The 16,773-nt window shown below is 45.5% G+C and overlaps 1 protein-coding gene across 3 annotated transcripts in view; it reads right to left on the bottom strand.

Moving 5' to 3' along the window:
• Positions 1-11,181, bottom strand: part of MBTPS1 (membrane bound transcription factor peptidase, site 1) — a 32,876-nt gene extending 21,695 nt beyond the window's left edge. For 2 of the 3 annotated variants that reach the window (XM_075837558.1, XM_075837561.1), the window contains exons 1-4: positions 11,072-11,177; positions 6,827-7,269; positions 5,362-5,619; positions 72-275 (exon numbers count right to left, since the gene is read on the bottom strand). In XM_075837558.1, the coding sequence (XP_075693673.1) occupies positions 72-275; positions 5,362-5,619; positions 6,827-7,016 (652 nt within the window). In that variant the 5' untranslated portion in view covers positions 7,017-7,269; positions 11,072-11,177. Of the gene's footprint in view, positions 1-71; positions 276-5,361; positions 5,620-6,826; positions 7,270-11,071 lie in introns of all 3 variants that reach the window. The other variant, XM_075837560.1, reaches the window with a different exon arrangement.
• Positions 11,182-16,773: the final 5,592 nt, after the last annotated feature.

Raw genomic sequence — 16,773 nt, 5'->3', positions numbered from 1 at the left:
AGAGTATTGCCACCCGTTAAACGGTAGTAGTGTATGGTCATTGGTACGATGTAACCTAAAAGATCACTGACCTGTGTATCCCAGTTGCCACAGAACGTCAGCCTGAAGAGTCTGAGCAACCTGGCGAGGGATGGCTCTCAGGAGACGTCTACTAGAGTGTCTCCCTGTAGCGTGCCAGAATCCAGAGCTGAGGGACAGGCTGGTCCTTCGGAGCAGCCGAGATGACTGCCATTTCTGACTCCACTTGGTCTCATTGCAGGAGGCTGAAGGGTCTTCTATTTTGTAAGAACAAGCAAGAGCAGATTCAGTAGAAAATTACACATACATTATACACACCCAGGGGTGACAGCGGATAGGTATAGCCAGTAGTAGTAGCCAATAACTCATCTGTGGCAGTCAGACAGGATGGGCTAGCCTTCACCACACATCAATAAGCCTTGGGCACCCATGACCCGGTCACCACTTTTGGTAGGTGTTGACCAGTGTATACCGGGAACACCCTACTCCACCTGAGCTGCCGTTTTGGAAATGTTCTGACCCAGTCATCTAGCAATCACAATTTGGCCTTTGTTTAAAGTCACTCAGATCCTTACACTTGCCCATTTTTGCAGCTTTCAACTTAAAGAACGGTCTGTTGATTTGAAGCCGAATATATTCCACCCTCTGACAGGCACCATTGGAAAGGAGATAATCAATGTTATTCACTTCATCGGCCAGTGGTTTTACTGGTATGGCTGATCATGTATATAGCTGCAGTACAGCATCTGTATACAGCGGAAATAAATTTGCAAATAAAAATTTTCACTGAATAGACTGTTGGTTATAGTCAAAACCTACAGGAAAAGGGAGATGCACCATCCATACTGTACATAAGCAGAGGAGTCACCGACTAGTCAATAGCTTCTATACCAATAAAGTCATTTTTTGTAAGAGATCAGAGAGTGTTTAGAAGGAGCTGCTCATTCTGGTAAGGACAGCGGAGGGCGAGATGACCAATTTCTAGTAATTGTCTTCTTAAAGTAAAAGGCTGGGTTCACACACCCTATTTACGGACATAATAATTCGGGTGTTTTAGCCGCGAATTACGTCCGAAAATACGGCTCCAAAGCTGTCATGTAAAAAAGACGCCCGCGTCAAAGTGCCTGTCACTTCTTGAGACGTAATTGGAGCCGTTTTTCATTGACACCATGGAAAAACAGCTCCAATTACGTCCGTAATGGATGCAGCGAAAAGCGCCTGCACTTGCCATTATGTCTGAAATTCCGGAGCGGTTTTCTCCTGAAACCATCTCCGTGATTTCAGCCGTAACGGACGTGTGAACATACCCATACAGCGTTTGTTTGAAAAGTTTTATTGTATAGCGAGTTACTTGTCTGGGTAAATTAGGAAAATAGGCATTTTTTGCGAGAAAAGTATAACCGGAGAGCCAATTTCAACAAATAAGGAATTTTACCACTCGCTCTCAGAAGCCAAGAACGCTGGGGCAAATCTAGATTAAGTGAAAAAAATTGGCAGACGACTAACGCCACTTGGGGCATACATCTGCATAGTCCGGTCTGACAATGCAACCTGGCGGGGGTATAGTATGCTCTGTGGACAGTGAGTAACTGGAAGAATAGTTCAATGTTAAGGCAGTATTTCACAGGCCAATGACTGGCCAAACGAGCGTTCCTATGCTTGTTCATCAGCTGATGGTCGCTGGTTTGCAGCACATCTCCCTGTGTAAAGGGATGTGCTGCCGACATAACCGATCATTGCTCTTTGTGAAAGGAGCGAACGAGGGCCGATCAATAAGCTGTCCCGTTGTCCAGTGCTTTTTTTTTTTTTTTTTTACTGCCCAAATCGGGGCATGTAATAGGACTTGCGGTATATTCACAAGCAGCAGATTTCTGGGATGGTCTCATTTTATCTGCCTAGAGCTTGAAGAAATCCATGCACCCGCTGCAGAAACAACCCCACAGAGATGAATGTACCAGATTTACAGTCAGCGAAGTTTCTGCAACAAAATCTGCCGCATGTTACCTTATCCTTATAGGAAGAAACCAATTTAGCGGAAGCGCCCTGTCCTATTCCTCCTATGCAAGCTCATATCTGCCTCCCAAGTGGGGACCAGTGTGGATTCTCTGCTTTTTTTGGGGAGTAATGCATAGAAAACAGGAATTAGGTGGCTCGGAGTAGGGTGGGGTGAGAAGGTGCTATGGAGAAAAGTCAGAAGGGGCACTCCGCATAGGATACCAAACTGAGCATCTAGGGTCTATTTGAGTATTGAGTAGCTAAAAACCGGAGATGAAGAATTATTTCAGCTTAGAGAGATCTGGGAAAGCTTTAACACGTGTGGTTAGAGCCAGGATATGCCATTCACCTCTCCTTCTCCAGTTTAGTTCCTTTCAAAACATTAGTAATTTGTAAAGTTATTTACAGGATCATAAAGGAGTATAAGTATCAGTACCCTCCACATAACATGTACGTTTCACACTACAAGTGCACGTCTCCAGATTGGGTGGTCTTCCAGGTTTCCCCCACATTATATTATGCAGATGGTGAAGGTAATTTGGGCTGATGGGGGTCAGCTATAAGTCTGGACACTGGTTAGTCCAATACCATTCCACTACGTGAGATTGGGCAGAAAGATAGAACGTCACAGGGTAAGGTCTCCCCACCCTAATTAGGGTGCTGTGAGGAATTTGGTGGTTATACAGTGTCTTATTCCAAACTAAAGACATCGGAGAAGCCTATTAGAAAGGTAAACTAAGGAGTGCTGCAGAATAGAACATTTTGGGAAGAAGCGTCATGGGCAGACAGTCTGGCCGTGGAGAGAAGTAGTTTGTTCCACCTGTTAATTTCCGTGTGAAGAAATGTATGGAGGGGTCTATATAAAGTCTGCAACTGATCGACAGATTTATACCCAGGTAGGTTAAGAACATGGACCAGAGGAGGGGAGGGGAGTAGATAATGTTGTCTCAGTAGGGACTGATGGCCAAGGATATTTGGGTGAATTTATGGTTAAGTCAGACAAGTCACCAAAGCCAGACATGAAAACTCTTTTTGGGAAACTTTAGATATCAACATCTGCCAGATACAGTATTGTGTCAGCATCTAGACTGATCTGCTCATGAACTAGGGGTAAGATAAATCCTCCGACGCGAGTGTCCTGACTGCGGCAAACAGCAATTACAAAAAGCAAGAAAAGAGGGCAGCCCTGACTATTACCTGTGGATAACTAATGACAGACATTCTAGAACAGGGATCACAATAGAGTAACCTAACCCAATAATAAAAGGTGGGAGCAAAGCCAAATTGTGCCAGTAACAGCAATTACCCCCCAGTCCCCCACAATCCATTTACAGAACGGGAACAGTGCCCAGTGGGTGCATATCAGGTCATATATACAATGCGGTAAAAGTTAAGGTTATTGCAGAGGTATAGTGCATCGTTGTATAGGATTATTCCCAGCGTGTACATGGCCGTGTGATTGGTTTAGGAGGTGACCGGTTCCCTCCAATCAGTCAGGTATTCAGAGACTGTATTCCAGCTGTGTTGACACTTGCCATGCCAAGTCCTGTTTATAGGGTACACCGAATTAGGCGGTGAACAGTAGAGCGGATGTATATCAGACCCTATAGAGTCTCACCCTCCACAACGTGATATTTCCTTTACAAATAACCGACTACGCAAAGGTTAAATACAAGACGCCGGGACTTTCTAAAGTTATAACCAAGTACAAACAGCCATTCATATCAACCACGGAGCCTACAGAGTCATATTACACTATAACTAGTTCTGGCATAGCGTGTCAAAGGCAATAAAACAATTCAACTAGATTCTCCAAGAAAGAGCAACTGGGTCCAAAGGCCCAAAATCCAACACCAAGAATAGAATCCCAGCAAGACTGGGACTATTAAGGAGGAACTGAATCCAGTGGGCAGAAGGATTCTAATGTGGGAATCTGGCGGTTGTCCAGTGAAGGGAGAAGGAAAGGATTGGCTTTCCTCAGATGCAAATACAAGTCACTGTTCTCTTTTAATCTACTCGCCCTTCTATGCTCAGGATTTTAAATACATATTTCTGCAGGACTTCGATCGTGTAAAAAATCAAAAATAAAAACACTGCAATTTATAGACACAGCAAACCCTTAAATTTGAATCTGTGAATAAGTTTAAAAAATATGAAGGGGTATCTAAAAACGTAATGTCTTACATGTCACAAGTTTTTTAATTGGTGGGGGTCCAAGCACTAAGACCCCCGATTGCCAAAACAAAGCCACAGAAGCATTAGTGAATGCTGTGCCACTTTCTGCTCTGCTTTAGGCCCAATTCACACGAGCGTGTTCGGTCCGTGATATACAATCCGTATGTCGGCCGCATTTCCCGGACTGAACACACTGCAGGAAGCCGGGCTTTTAGCATCATTGTCATCTATGACGCGGTCACTGCCTCGCTGCGGGACAACTGTCCTGTAATCATGTTTTCAGTACGGGACAGTAGTTCCGCGGAGAGGCAGTGACACCTAGCGTCATAGAGAACTATGAGTATAAGAGCCCGGCTCCCTGCAGTCTGTTCGGTCCGGGAAATGCGGCTGACATACAGACTGTATATCACGTACCGAACACGCTGGTGTGAGTTAGGCCTTACTCAGAAAGCTGAGTGAGAGGTGTACGAGCTCATAGATTTTCTATCGAGCCTGTACACTACTGAGGAAAGCTGATGAGAAATTAAACAGCACAGTGCTCACCTGAACATTTAAGCAATCAGAGGAGACCCCCACTGATCAAAACTTCAGACGTCACTATGATATGTCAAGTTTAAAAGTTTAGTTACCCTTTAAAAAGGGAAAAACTAGGCAAAACGGATACACTGGGTTATGCCTCGCGCAGGGCATGATACAAGGATAAGGAACACAGAATCCCTGTGCCATGCATTAGACCTAAGTGTTACAGAAGCCCTGACAGTAGAAATTTACTATTAAACAGCATTCATTTATATGAATACTTAAGATAGCCATGAGGAGGCCACCGAAGCAAGAGGTTCTCTCTGGCCAACAGGGGCGGTCCCAAGCACGGTATATGGACAGAGATTGCCCAGATGAGACACCCCTTTAATAAAGCAGCTGTATACCAGACTTCTGGTGCAAAGAAAAAAAATGGTTTAGGGAGGAGCGGCAGGGGGCTCCCTGCTAAAGCCATTTTATTTCAATAGCATCATATAAGAAGTCTGGATAAATCGCCTTCGTAGGCTGCTGTGTAATACTTCATACTGCAGGAACTGTTAGAATGCTTATATAAGGTTTGCTATCCATCTCTATATCAGATGAAGTGGCTTGTGTGCAACCATAGAGCAATAACCAGGTTACCAAGAAACTCACCATCTACAAACTTCAGGGAGCGAAAGACTCGTTTCTGAGGGGTGACTCGCTTGATGTTGGGGTGGTCTTCTAATGTCAGCACTCCGTCACGTTGATCACCCTTGATCTCAATCAGCTCAAAGTCACTGGGGTAATCGCTGGCTGGGTTATTCCTAGGTACAATCCTCCAGTCCTCGATGCCTCTGCTCTTCAGTGCACTAGTAATAAAGTTGCTTCTTGCATTTGCTGTGAAGTATCCTTTAAACGCTACAATGTACTCTGAATAGAAACAAAGTGGATTGTGTAAATAGAACAAACAAACCTGACCTGAAGCGCCTCTCCAAAGTTGTAAGATCGGGAGGATGGCCTACCCTGAGCACAACGGAGAGAGGCGCAAAATATAGCTCCTGAAGTTGAACATTGGCATTGCATTTGTGGTAACAGAACATCAATCACTAGATAGATAGCTTAATGTAGAACAGTATAAAGCTCCATGCACACGACCATGACTACGATCCGTAATTAGGGGCAGGGACGGCCGCGTACAGCCGTCCGTATTTACGAGCCATGCTCCCATTATAAAGTATGGGAGCACGGGCCGTAAAATAGGACAAGTCCTATTTTTTTTTCCGGCAAGTTTCTACAGCACGGACACCTTCCCGTAAGTATACGGGAAGATGTCCGTCAGCCAAAGAAACGAATGGGACCATAATTACAGGCGCTTTTATGGTAGCGGGCATGGAGCCTAACTTCGTTATAAAGAGGAACTCCCGTATGTAAATACAACGTGGTGTAATGTGGACATGTATTGACTGACCTGGTGCTGTATTTCATAAGACGCCGCTCTGTTACAGGACGCCGTGGGGTCACGTGACCTTCATTCTTCAGCATCTGCTGTAGGGACTGGAAGTCAGGCTCACGATGCAAGTCTGAGACTCACATCAAGGCTCTCGGACTTGGATTGACCGCCTGACTTCAAGCCCCTACAGCAGTCTCAGCCTTGCATAGAGACGGACAACCCAAATCCTACGGCATCTACTGTAGAAACCGGCTGTCAAGTACAGATCACGTGATTACAGGCACGGCCACGTGCAGGTGGCCTAAGAGGGCAGGAGAGGTTTGCCCCTACAAAATCCAACACAGTATATAATTTGACTCTTCTAAAGCATATAGGAAACTTCTAGACACATTGGCTACCTGGCTCCTGTGATTGGGCCAGCCCTGTCCAAGAGATATTACCAACTAAAGTGGTTTCAGTAATTGTCTGGAGGACAGAAACTGCAAAGCTTACTCTGTTTCCGTGACCTCCATTCAAGCCTAGGAGAGTTACGGAAAATCGCAGCTCAGCAAACTCTGCTGTTTCCGTATTCCGGACCACCTGGTCAAAAAGTGGCCAGGGAGCCAGACAAGGTCGGACGGGGTCAGGAGGCCCCATTCTAGAGATCGTTGCGAGTCCAAGATGGGAAAACCCCTTTAATAAACTCACCGTGTTTCACCACTGACGAAGAGAAATCCACACGAAGTGTAAGTTGGGAGCAGCCATTGCAGGATTCGGGTTCATGGGACGAGTTTCCCGGCTGGGTGCTCTGGTGCTTCTTCAGACACAGTAATATCACAGCCAGCAGCAGCCAGAACTTTGAAAACCTCATGTTCATAAAACGTGGTGTGAAATTCATACGGTGAAGTAACGGCCTGTATTAAAGTCCGCACACAGAGGTCACCTGCAGGCGCTGCCTGTCAATGTCCAGCCGGGTAATTACAAACAGTTTTTAGGGGTTCAAGAAAGTCTGCATGTCAGAGGCCCGTAGCATAGCTCATTTCTTTCTGCGTTTCTTCTCCATGGTGGCACAGACTCCTTGCTCACTCAGTGTGGGAAGAATAGAATCCAAAATCCATAATGGAAGATCAAGAACACGGCTTCAAATAAGACTGAAACAAAAAAATAAAAAATAATTTGTTAAAATTGCACACACCTTGCCGAGTATATAAGAAATTTACTGCTGCATACAATTGTATATTAAAAAGGGGGTTCTCCACCAGTTTCTGGATCCATAGGACATGGCATAGGTTTGATAGGGGGGGGGGGGGTCTTATCGACATGTTATAAAACGACATGGTGGGGAGTAAAGTTTACCATTTGGTGCACTTTCATTATATACTGCAGGGAATTGCCATTTTAGAGCTTCCTTCACAAGTGAAAGCAGCGCAGCTAAAAAGGAGAGAGTGGGAAAGCCTAACACTATAGAAATGACAGGGCATTGTAGTGGACAGACAGGTTTAGTACCAGTTTATACACCAACGATGCCACTAACAATGCATGAAGGTGACAAACCACACAAGTAGATCCGAACTCATTTATAAATGTAAATATCATTACATAACCGTTCTACCAGCTCACAGCTACATTGTAGATCATCGGCCTTAAACCTGTACTCCCTATAAAAACCAATGCCAACACATCTTTGCCTAGAACTCTGAAGTAAGAAATTCCTCTGTTATTCTTCCTGTAAATGTATGAATAAATTGACAACTGGGCTCTATCATTCCCGTTGTTAAATGGGGTGACACACACACACAAGGTCGGATGGGACACCCCATATTAACAAGAATGGTAATGCCCTGCTGACAATTCATTCATACATTTCCAGGAGGGATAACAGAGGAACGGAGTAATTCAGATTTGTGAGAAAAGATGCTTCAGCATTTATGGAGAATGCTAGTATTGACTAAAACAGACATGTCAGGAGAGGTAACAGGTCCTCATTAAAGGGCCATCTCACCAATTATAATAATCACAGCGATTAGACCCTGAGAATGAAGGGGACTGTAGCAACGCAGTAAAGACAACGTATCAAGAAAGATTTGAGGATACCGCTGATTTTTACCGAAAACCACATCACTTTATTCCTAGGATTGGTCAGGGACCCAACGATCAGATTTTGATGGTATTAGGTTGACATGGCATCAGTGCGTACGGTGAGAAGCCCCGACATGGGCTCATATTGAACCTTGTCCAGGAGTATGGACATAGAAAAAAAATAAGAAAAACACACAAATCTGTTCACTCAGCATCGTCCTATAGCTCTCTCTTTGTACATGTACGACAATGGATATGGCCACGATGTCTTTGGCAGTGCTTTAGACCACGCCAAGAGATTCTGATTAACCAATGAACTCCCAAAGACAATAAAAACAACCCAAGTAGTAAGAACAAGAGAGGGAGAACGCCCGCCGCAAAAAGAACATCAAAAGTGAGAACAAGAAAATCTTGCAGATAAGCGGTTATGCTTTCCAAAAAGCGTTGTGCCTGTGCGCCTCGAGCAAAAAGTTCAGAATATTTTCCCAGCGCGGTCCTAACCCAAGTAGTAAGGCACTAGCAGCACATTAGCCTCCTGGGATGGATCTCATTCTGGTCTATGAGCAGCTTTAGGACTTCGTAGCGTATTCAGGACTCATACCAGTTCCGTATGGTACAGATCCCAGACACGGCTGACGTTATCCTACAGAGCGGTGCAGATTACCATACAGTCAGTGACACTGCAATATCGTACGACACGAGAGCTATAAGGACTGTATACCATCAGCGTACAGTAACACGGAGCGCCTTGTTACACACGGTCACGTGCACCAGCTCATGCTTGGATAAGTCGGCCATATGTCTCACAGGGTCCCCCCACATCTCAGCACAGAGTATCTACGATCATGCTGAGGAAGAGGTCACATCACGCAGTGTAATGGAGAAGATCCTGGGGTCAGATTTAAACAATCGCTGACCTTTATTATCAGCATCATTCCAACTACAGCAAAACCTCATTGAGGCGACCATCCAAAATTGCACTGACCAATGGCTTGTGTGTGTGTGGGGGGGGGGGGGGGGGGGCAATAGACTGTTCATGAGTTATAAAAAGCAGGGGATAAAAAAAACTTTTATGGTCCAATGGCCATTGTCAGATTATACAGATTATAGCTCTCCCGAGGCCGCAATAGAGAACTTAAAGGGGTATTCCCGTATGAAGCATATCTACGGTATATATGTGGTACTCCCACGTACCAGGAGATTGGATGGGGAGGGGGGGGGGTGACAGGTCACCTGTGCTCCCAAGATGAGGTGGCCACATATGTATGCAGCTTTCTCCATTGTAGTTCATGGGAGTTACGGAGACAGCGGAGTAGGTCATAACTCCAATAAAGCCCCGAGGAGAGGTCCTCCCATGCACAGCCCCGAGGAGAGGTCCTCCCATGCACAGCCCCCGAGGAGAGGTCCTCCCATGCACAGCCCCCGAGGAGAGGTCCTCCCATGCACAGCCCCCGAGGAGAGGTCCTCCCATGCACAGCCCCCGAGGAGAGGTCCTCCCATGCACAGCCCCCGAGGAGAGGTCCTCCCATGCACAGCCCCCGAGGAGAGGTCCTCCCATGCACAGCCCCCGAGGAGAGGTCCTCCCATGCACAGCCCCGGGGAAAGATCCTCACATGCACAGCCCCGGGGAGAGATCCTCACATGCACAGCCCCGGGGAGAGGTCCTCCCATGCACAGCCCCGAGGAGAGGTCCTCCCATGCACAGCCCCGAGGAGAGGTCCTCCCATGCACAGCCCCGAGGAGAGGTCCTCCCATGCACAGCCCCGAGGAGAGGTCCTCCCATGCACAGCCCCGAGGAGAGGTCCTCACATGCACAGCCCCGAGGAGAGGTCCTCACATGCACAGCCCCCAAGGAGCGATCCTCACACACACAGCCACCTCATTTATAGTAGATCTTGTGGATGTGCCATAAGCGTCTCAGCCAGGAATGAAGAAAGCCGGGTAAGGCTGGATTCACACGAGCACATTACGTCCGTAATGGACGGAACGTATTTCGGCCGCAAGTCCCGGACCGAACAAAAATGTGCCTCGATAGCATTGGCAAACATCTGCCCATTCATTAGAATGGGTCTTAAAATGTTCTGTGCAGACGGTCATTTTCTTTACGCCCCGCTGTCAAAAGGCGGGGCGTAAAAAAGACACCCGTGTCAAAGAAGTGCCTGTCAATTCTTCAGACGTTAAAGGAGCCGTTTTCCATGCTCTCCATGGAAATCTGCTCCATTTAACGTCCGTAATGGACGCAGCAAAAAGCGCCTGCACATGCCATTACGGCTGAAATTACGGAGCAGTTTCTCCTGAAAACAGCCCCGTAATTTCAGCCGTTACGGACGCTGCCGTGTGAACATACCCTAAGACTGACAGCCATGGTCCGCACAAGACAACACAGTAACCACTTTACTTGGATTACTCCTTTACACTGCCCCAGTTCCCCCATAATAGCACCAGTACAATGCCATCAATGGTACGCGGCTGTCAAAACACACGTCTCTCTAGGAGCCATCAGGGAACAGACAAGCACGGCCGGGGCCACACAGAACGGCATCTCAGGCCGCACGAGTTATAACAGGATGCTCAGAAAATGTGACAGCTACACGTGACCGGAGACTGTACTGGACCATAACAGCGTGTAGCGGGCGTCACATGTATTATTTATATGGCAGCATCCTCTGTGCACTACACCCCAGGTTCTCACTTTCTCCAGCTGCAAAGGAACTACAAGTCCCAGCATCCCCTGCCTGCTGGTGAGTACACATATGTTGCGCCCCTTCACAAACGCCTAATATCAGGAGAGCGGAGTTCCAGGGAAGCATGGACGGGGTTACTGCGCAGGCCCAGTCCCATGTCACCCCGCAATTCTTTCCCCTCAGCACTTACACAAGTTCCGACCACGAGCTACGCCAAGCGTTACCGGCAACTTCCTCCAACTCCGCTCACTGCCGGTCACACATCTCGACCATCTTGTTGCTTTTTTTTTTTTGTTTTTTTTATATCCCTTTCCGCTCTGACCCGTTACGTCACCGGAAGCAGCCGGCAGGGGAGTGACTTCGCGTTTTTTTTTATTTTTTTATTAAAGTTTGAAAAGAGAAACTTTATTGTGACAGCTGTAAGTAATCAAAACAAGGTCCATGGATTATAGCTTAGTCCTGTGTTCCCTGAAGGGAAAGAACACATTAACCATGGTATACTACAACTCCTATCATGTATATTGCATTCTATTTCAGCTACTTTCCCATTTATAACACCTACAAATATTCGTGAGACCCAACTCTCCAGAAGTAAAAGTATATCATCATTTTTATTGAAATATTACATCAAGTGTGGGTTAAAAATGAGTAACACAAAAGATAGGGCGACATTACCAGGATAAAAGGACAATAAAAGTACAAAAATGAATGTCATATCGTCCCAAAATATTTTAAAAACGAGTCTGTCATGAGATTTCAGGCTAACAAACACGCCGCAGGTTAGCGATATGGCTAAAGGAAGAGAGAGATACCAGACGAGATGCTTGAGATTTTTTTAGATGCAGTTTTAACATTTGTTACTTGTTGCAGCTTTTACCTCCCTGTGAACTCAATGGGGAAAATCTGCACCAAATTCAGCAGCATAAATTGACATACTGCGGTTTAAGGCTGGGTTCACACACCCTATTTACAGACGTAATTCGGGCGTTTTAGCTTCGAATTACGTCCGAAAATACGGCTCCAATTTGAATGGGTTTTACGATGTTCTGTGCCGACGGTCATTTTTTTTACGCGCTGCTGTCAAAAGACGGTGCGTAAAAAAGACGCCCGCGTCAAAGAAGTGGCTGTCACTTCTTGAGACGTAATTGGAGCCGTTTTCCATTGACTCCATGGAAAAACAGCTCCAATTACGTCCGTAACGGACGCTGCGAAAAGCGCCTGCACATGCCATTACGTCTGAAATGCCGGAGCTGTTTTCGCCTGAAAACAGCTCCGTAATTTCAGCCGTAACAGAGGCTGCCGTGTGAACAGACCCTTAGGCTGGGTTCACACGACCTATTTTCAGGCGTAAACGAGGCGTTTTACGCCTGAAAAGACGGCTTCAATACGTCGGCAAACATCTGCCCATTGCTTTCAATGGGTTTGCCGATGTACTGTGCCAACAACCTTTAATTTTATGCGTCGCTGTCATATGACGGCGCGTAAAATGACTGCCTCGACAAAGAAGTGCAGGACACTTCTTGGGACGTAATTTGAGCAGTTTTTCATTGAATCCAATGAAGAACAGCTCGAAATTATGTCCGTAATTGACGCCTCGCAAAACACGAGTACGAGCAATTACGTCTGAAATGCAGGAGCTGTTTTCTCCTGAAAACAGCTCCGTAATTTCAGCCGTAATTGTCGATCTCGTGTGCACATACCCTAAGAATGTGCTCCGCAGGTCAATTTAGGCTTCGTTCACATCTGCGCTAGGGCTCCGTTCTGACTGAGCTTTCCGTCGGAACGGAGCGCTGACAGACTGATTTCAATGGTGACAGATCCGGTGCCAATCGTTTCCGTTTGTCTCTGTTGTGCAAGAGTTCCGTCGTTTTGACAGAATCAATAGGGTAGTCGACTGAGGTATTCATTCCGTCAAAACGATGGCACCCTTACACAATGGGGACAAACGGAAACCATTGGCACCGGATCCATCACCATTGAAATGGTGATGGAAACGGAAACCTTTGGTTTTTGTTTGTGTCAGTCAGGGTCCCATTCCAACGGAAAGCTCAGACGAAATGTCGGAACGGGACCCTGACGCGCAGATCTGAACTAAGCCTTATTAGGGTCGAAAAATGCCTGAAAAAACGGAAGCAGAACGCCTACAAACATCTGCCCATTGATTTCAATGGGAAATACGGCGTTCTGATCCGACGGGGCGTTTTTTACGCCTCGTTTTCCAAAAACAGCACGTAAAAAGACGCCCGTGAAAAATAAGTACATGTCACTTCTTGGGACATTTTTGGAGCCGTTTTTCATTGACTCTATAGAAAAACAGCTCCAAAAACGGCCGTAAAAATAAAGCCACAAAAATGGCGAGTGGCTTAAAAATCATCGGAAAATCACGAGCTGTTTTCCCTTGAAAACAGCTCCGTATTTTCAGACTTTTTTGCTTTTTTGTGTCCACATACCCTAAGGCTGGGTTCACACGACCTATTTTCAGACGTAATGGAGGCGTTTTACGCCTCGAATTATGCCTGAAAAAACGCCCCTAATACGCCTACAAACATCTGCCCATTGCTCTCAATGGGAACTACGATGTTCTGTTCCCACGAGCCTTTATTTTACGCTTCGCGGTCAAAAAAACGGAGCGTAAAAAGAAGTAGCATGTCACTTCTTGAGGCGTTTTTTGGAGCTGATTTTTCATTGAACACTGAAAAAACATGCGAAAAGAAGCCTCAAGAGAAAAAAAAAAAGCCTCGTCTGGAGCAGTTTTTGCAGGAAGAATTTTCCTCCTGCAAAAAACTCAGTGTGAACACAGCCTAAATTTTTTCTCAGCAGATTTTTTCTGCAGTGTGTGGAAGAGATTTCTGAGAGCAAAGTCCTTAAGGGATTTTCCTACCATAGACAGTGTTGTCATCGTTTTCTGATCATCAGGGGTCTCAAAGTATCCTGAAAATTACCGGGCTACAGCACTAGGTAAAGCACAACTTTTTCAGGCACAGCGCCATTTCAGGAAGTGTACGGTATTGTAAAGCTCCCTTAACTTGAATTTCAAAAAATCCAAACGGTCCTTTTGTTTTTGGAATCTTATTTCTGGTGCCCCTACTGTTCAATAACTGGCATATCCTAGCAATAAGCTATCTTTGTCTATGTTCGGGATAACCTCTTTAAAATTTGTATACCTCGTAGGCCAGATTCACACGAGCGTGTTCGGTACGTGATATACAGTCCGTATGTCGGCCGCATTTCCCGGACCGAACACACTGGAGGGAGCCGGGCTCCTAGCATCATTGTCATCTATATATAATATCACTGGGAGTCACTCAAGAAGACATGCTATAGATGTATAATACAAAGAAATACACAAGCCACAGATAGAATTCTGCCTGAATAACAAAACATATCATAGACCCAAAAGAGTATACAAAGGGATGGTCACAATCACACTACTGTGCGTGTGAGTGTAAATGTATAGGAACCAGGGAATCACCACAGATCAAAAACGCTCCCAGAACCTATATCAACCCGTGTGTTACATGATAGGCCTAAAATTAACTCCACAACACGAGCCCCGACGCGCGTTTCGCGGTAGCTTTTTCAAGGGGTACTAACAAGAAAGGTAACTGACGTTATATTTATACTGGATGGTGGGAGGAGTTAATTCAGAATAGCCAATAGCGGCCTACTACCCAATGTAAATACTACTAAACATCTGAGATGTACCAGGTGTTATATACCAGTAAGTGGGACGATTCCAATATAATTACCGGAATGTTAATCCGTGAGTAGTAAGCACCGCCGATATTTCCCCCATACGTGCGTCGTAAGGACGCAAATGCGCATCAACACAAGAGCGCCGTGAGGAGGGGATATGGTCGCGCACATATGACGTACCATACTGCAGTGGCCATTTTGGAAACTGGCAAAAGCAATCAATAATGCCCACAAAGCGTGGGACAGTGTGGAGTACGGGGCAGAGGAAAAGCTGAATACAGCGATCTAGACCTCCATATACAAGAAAGGAATAATGGGGGTCCATGATATAAAAGTGTATAAACAGCACAAAATACAGTATAGATAATATAGACATCAAGACATATGAGTCTTAGGTGATAGTAAAATTTACATATCTTAATGTCATTTTATAAGTATATGGATATACACAAAAAACAATATAATTCCATTCGATGTACATGACAGTAAAATAAGAATAAGACAGCTATGTAGGAATATTGCCTTAAATTACTACTAAATGAATATCGCTGTAGGAATACCACTAATGATCGAGAATTATTTTTCACCGGTAAACCGATGGAACAAGTACGTGGACTGCTTTATATCTCCGGTGCCACTTATTGCCGGGGGAAACTGAAGACCAGACTGGACAAAATTTAAGGACGAGTTTGATTTTTGTGTGATCTAATTTCAATCACATCTAGCCATAATTGTTGCATAGGTTGTTTTCAATTGTCAAAATTGTGTGTCTTCAGACAGACCTTATTAGGGTGCGGTCCCACGTAGCGGAGACTGAATGCAGCGGAAAATGGGCGTACGATTGCGCCGGTAATACCTGACACAATTGCGTGGCCATTGGTCACTGCAAGGAAACCGGGTTATATATGTGGGACCGTACCATCATTGTGTGTGAGCGGTTTTAGATCATCATCTTAGGAATGATTGGCCTCTCATTGTCAAACTCAGATCTGTTATAAAACATCGGTGTAGAAGGCCAGGACTACACCTAGACTTTTTGTAGCGCTACATATTTGATTTTAACTATTGAGTGAAAGCTGCAGACCACAATATTGAATGTAACTCCATTTACTCATTTGTACTTCAGCTGTAGCTCAATAGTTAAAATCAATTATGTTGTACTACAAAAAGTCTAGGTGTAGTCCTGGCCTAAACAACTCTTTGTACAATCATAGGCAATCATCTGGTTCAATCAATCACACGATGTAAACCCTCTCTAACCTGTCTGACGGGTTGGAAATGGAGATGTGCTGGCTGACCGGGTTCTTTTCAGGAATTGCCAACCACGCTTATCCATTTCAGCAGGCTGGTGGTAGTAGTGTGAAGGCCCTTTTTATACCGGCCTGAACATCGAGTGCCGATCAACGAGACATCGTTGATCAACACTAGTTTGCTCCAGTCACACGGAGCTATGGATGGGCACGAGCGCTCGTTACTCAGATCGCTCGTCCCCATCCATTATTGTCATGTCAGCAGCGCGTCTCCCGGTTTACACAAAGAGATGTGCTGATAACGCTAATATTTCAGTTTTTTAAAACGATACGACCAGCAGATGATTGAGCGTTTGCTCGTTCATCTGCTGATCGTTCCCCTGTTTATACTGGGCAGTTATCGGCAACGAGCGTTCTATGAACACTTGTCTGCCCGATAATCACCCAGCGTAAAACCCCCTTAAGGCCGGGTTCCCACAGTGCAGATTTTGCATGTGTTTTTTTAAAGCCAGGAACGGAACCTAAACCGAAGAAATCTGTAATGAATGGCCTTATAGGTCTGCTCTCTCTGATCAAATTCTGGTTTTGGCTTACAAAATGCAGGCAAAATCTCTGCACTGTGGGAACCCAGCCTAAGGGTATGTTCACACGGCAGCGTCCATAACGGCTGAAATTACGTGGCTGTTTTCAGGAGAAAACAGCTCCGTAATTTCAGCCGTAATGGCATGTTGAGGCGCTTTTTGCTGCTTCCATTACGGACGTAACTGGAGCTGGTTTTCCATGGAAAACGGCTCCATTTACGTCTGAAGAAGTGACAGGCACTTCTTTGACGTGGGCGTCTTTTTTACACCCCGCCTTTTGACAGCGGGGCGTAAAAAAAAATGCCTGTGTGCACAGAACATCGTAAGACCCATTCTAATGAATGGGCAGATGTTTGCCAACGCTA

This window comes from Rhinoderma darwinii, chromosome 9 (genome assembly GCF_050947455.1).
Source record: "Rhinoderma darwinii isolate aRhiDar2 chromosome 9, aRhiDar2.hap1, whole genome shotgun sequence".
Classification (NCBI taxonomy): Eukaryota; Metazoa; Chordata; class Amphibia; order Anura; family Rhinodermatidae; genus Rhinoderma; species Rhinoderma darwinii.
The sequence above is the reverse complement of the archived record's forward strand: the minus strand, read 5'-3'. Positions and strand labels throughout refer to the sequence as shown.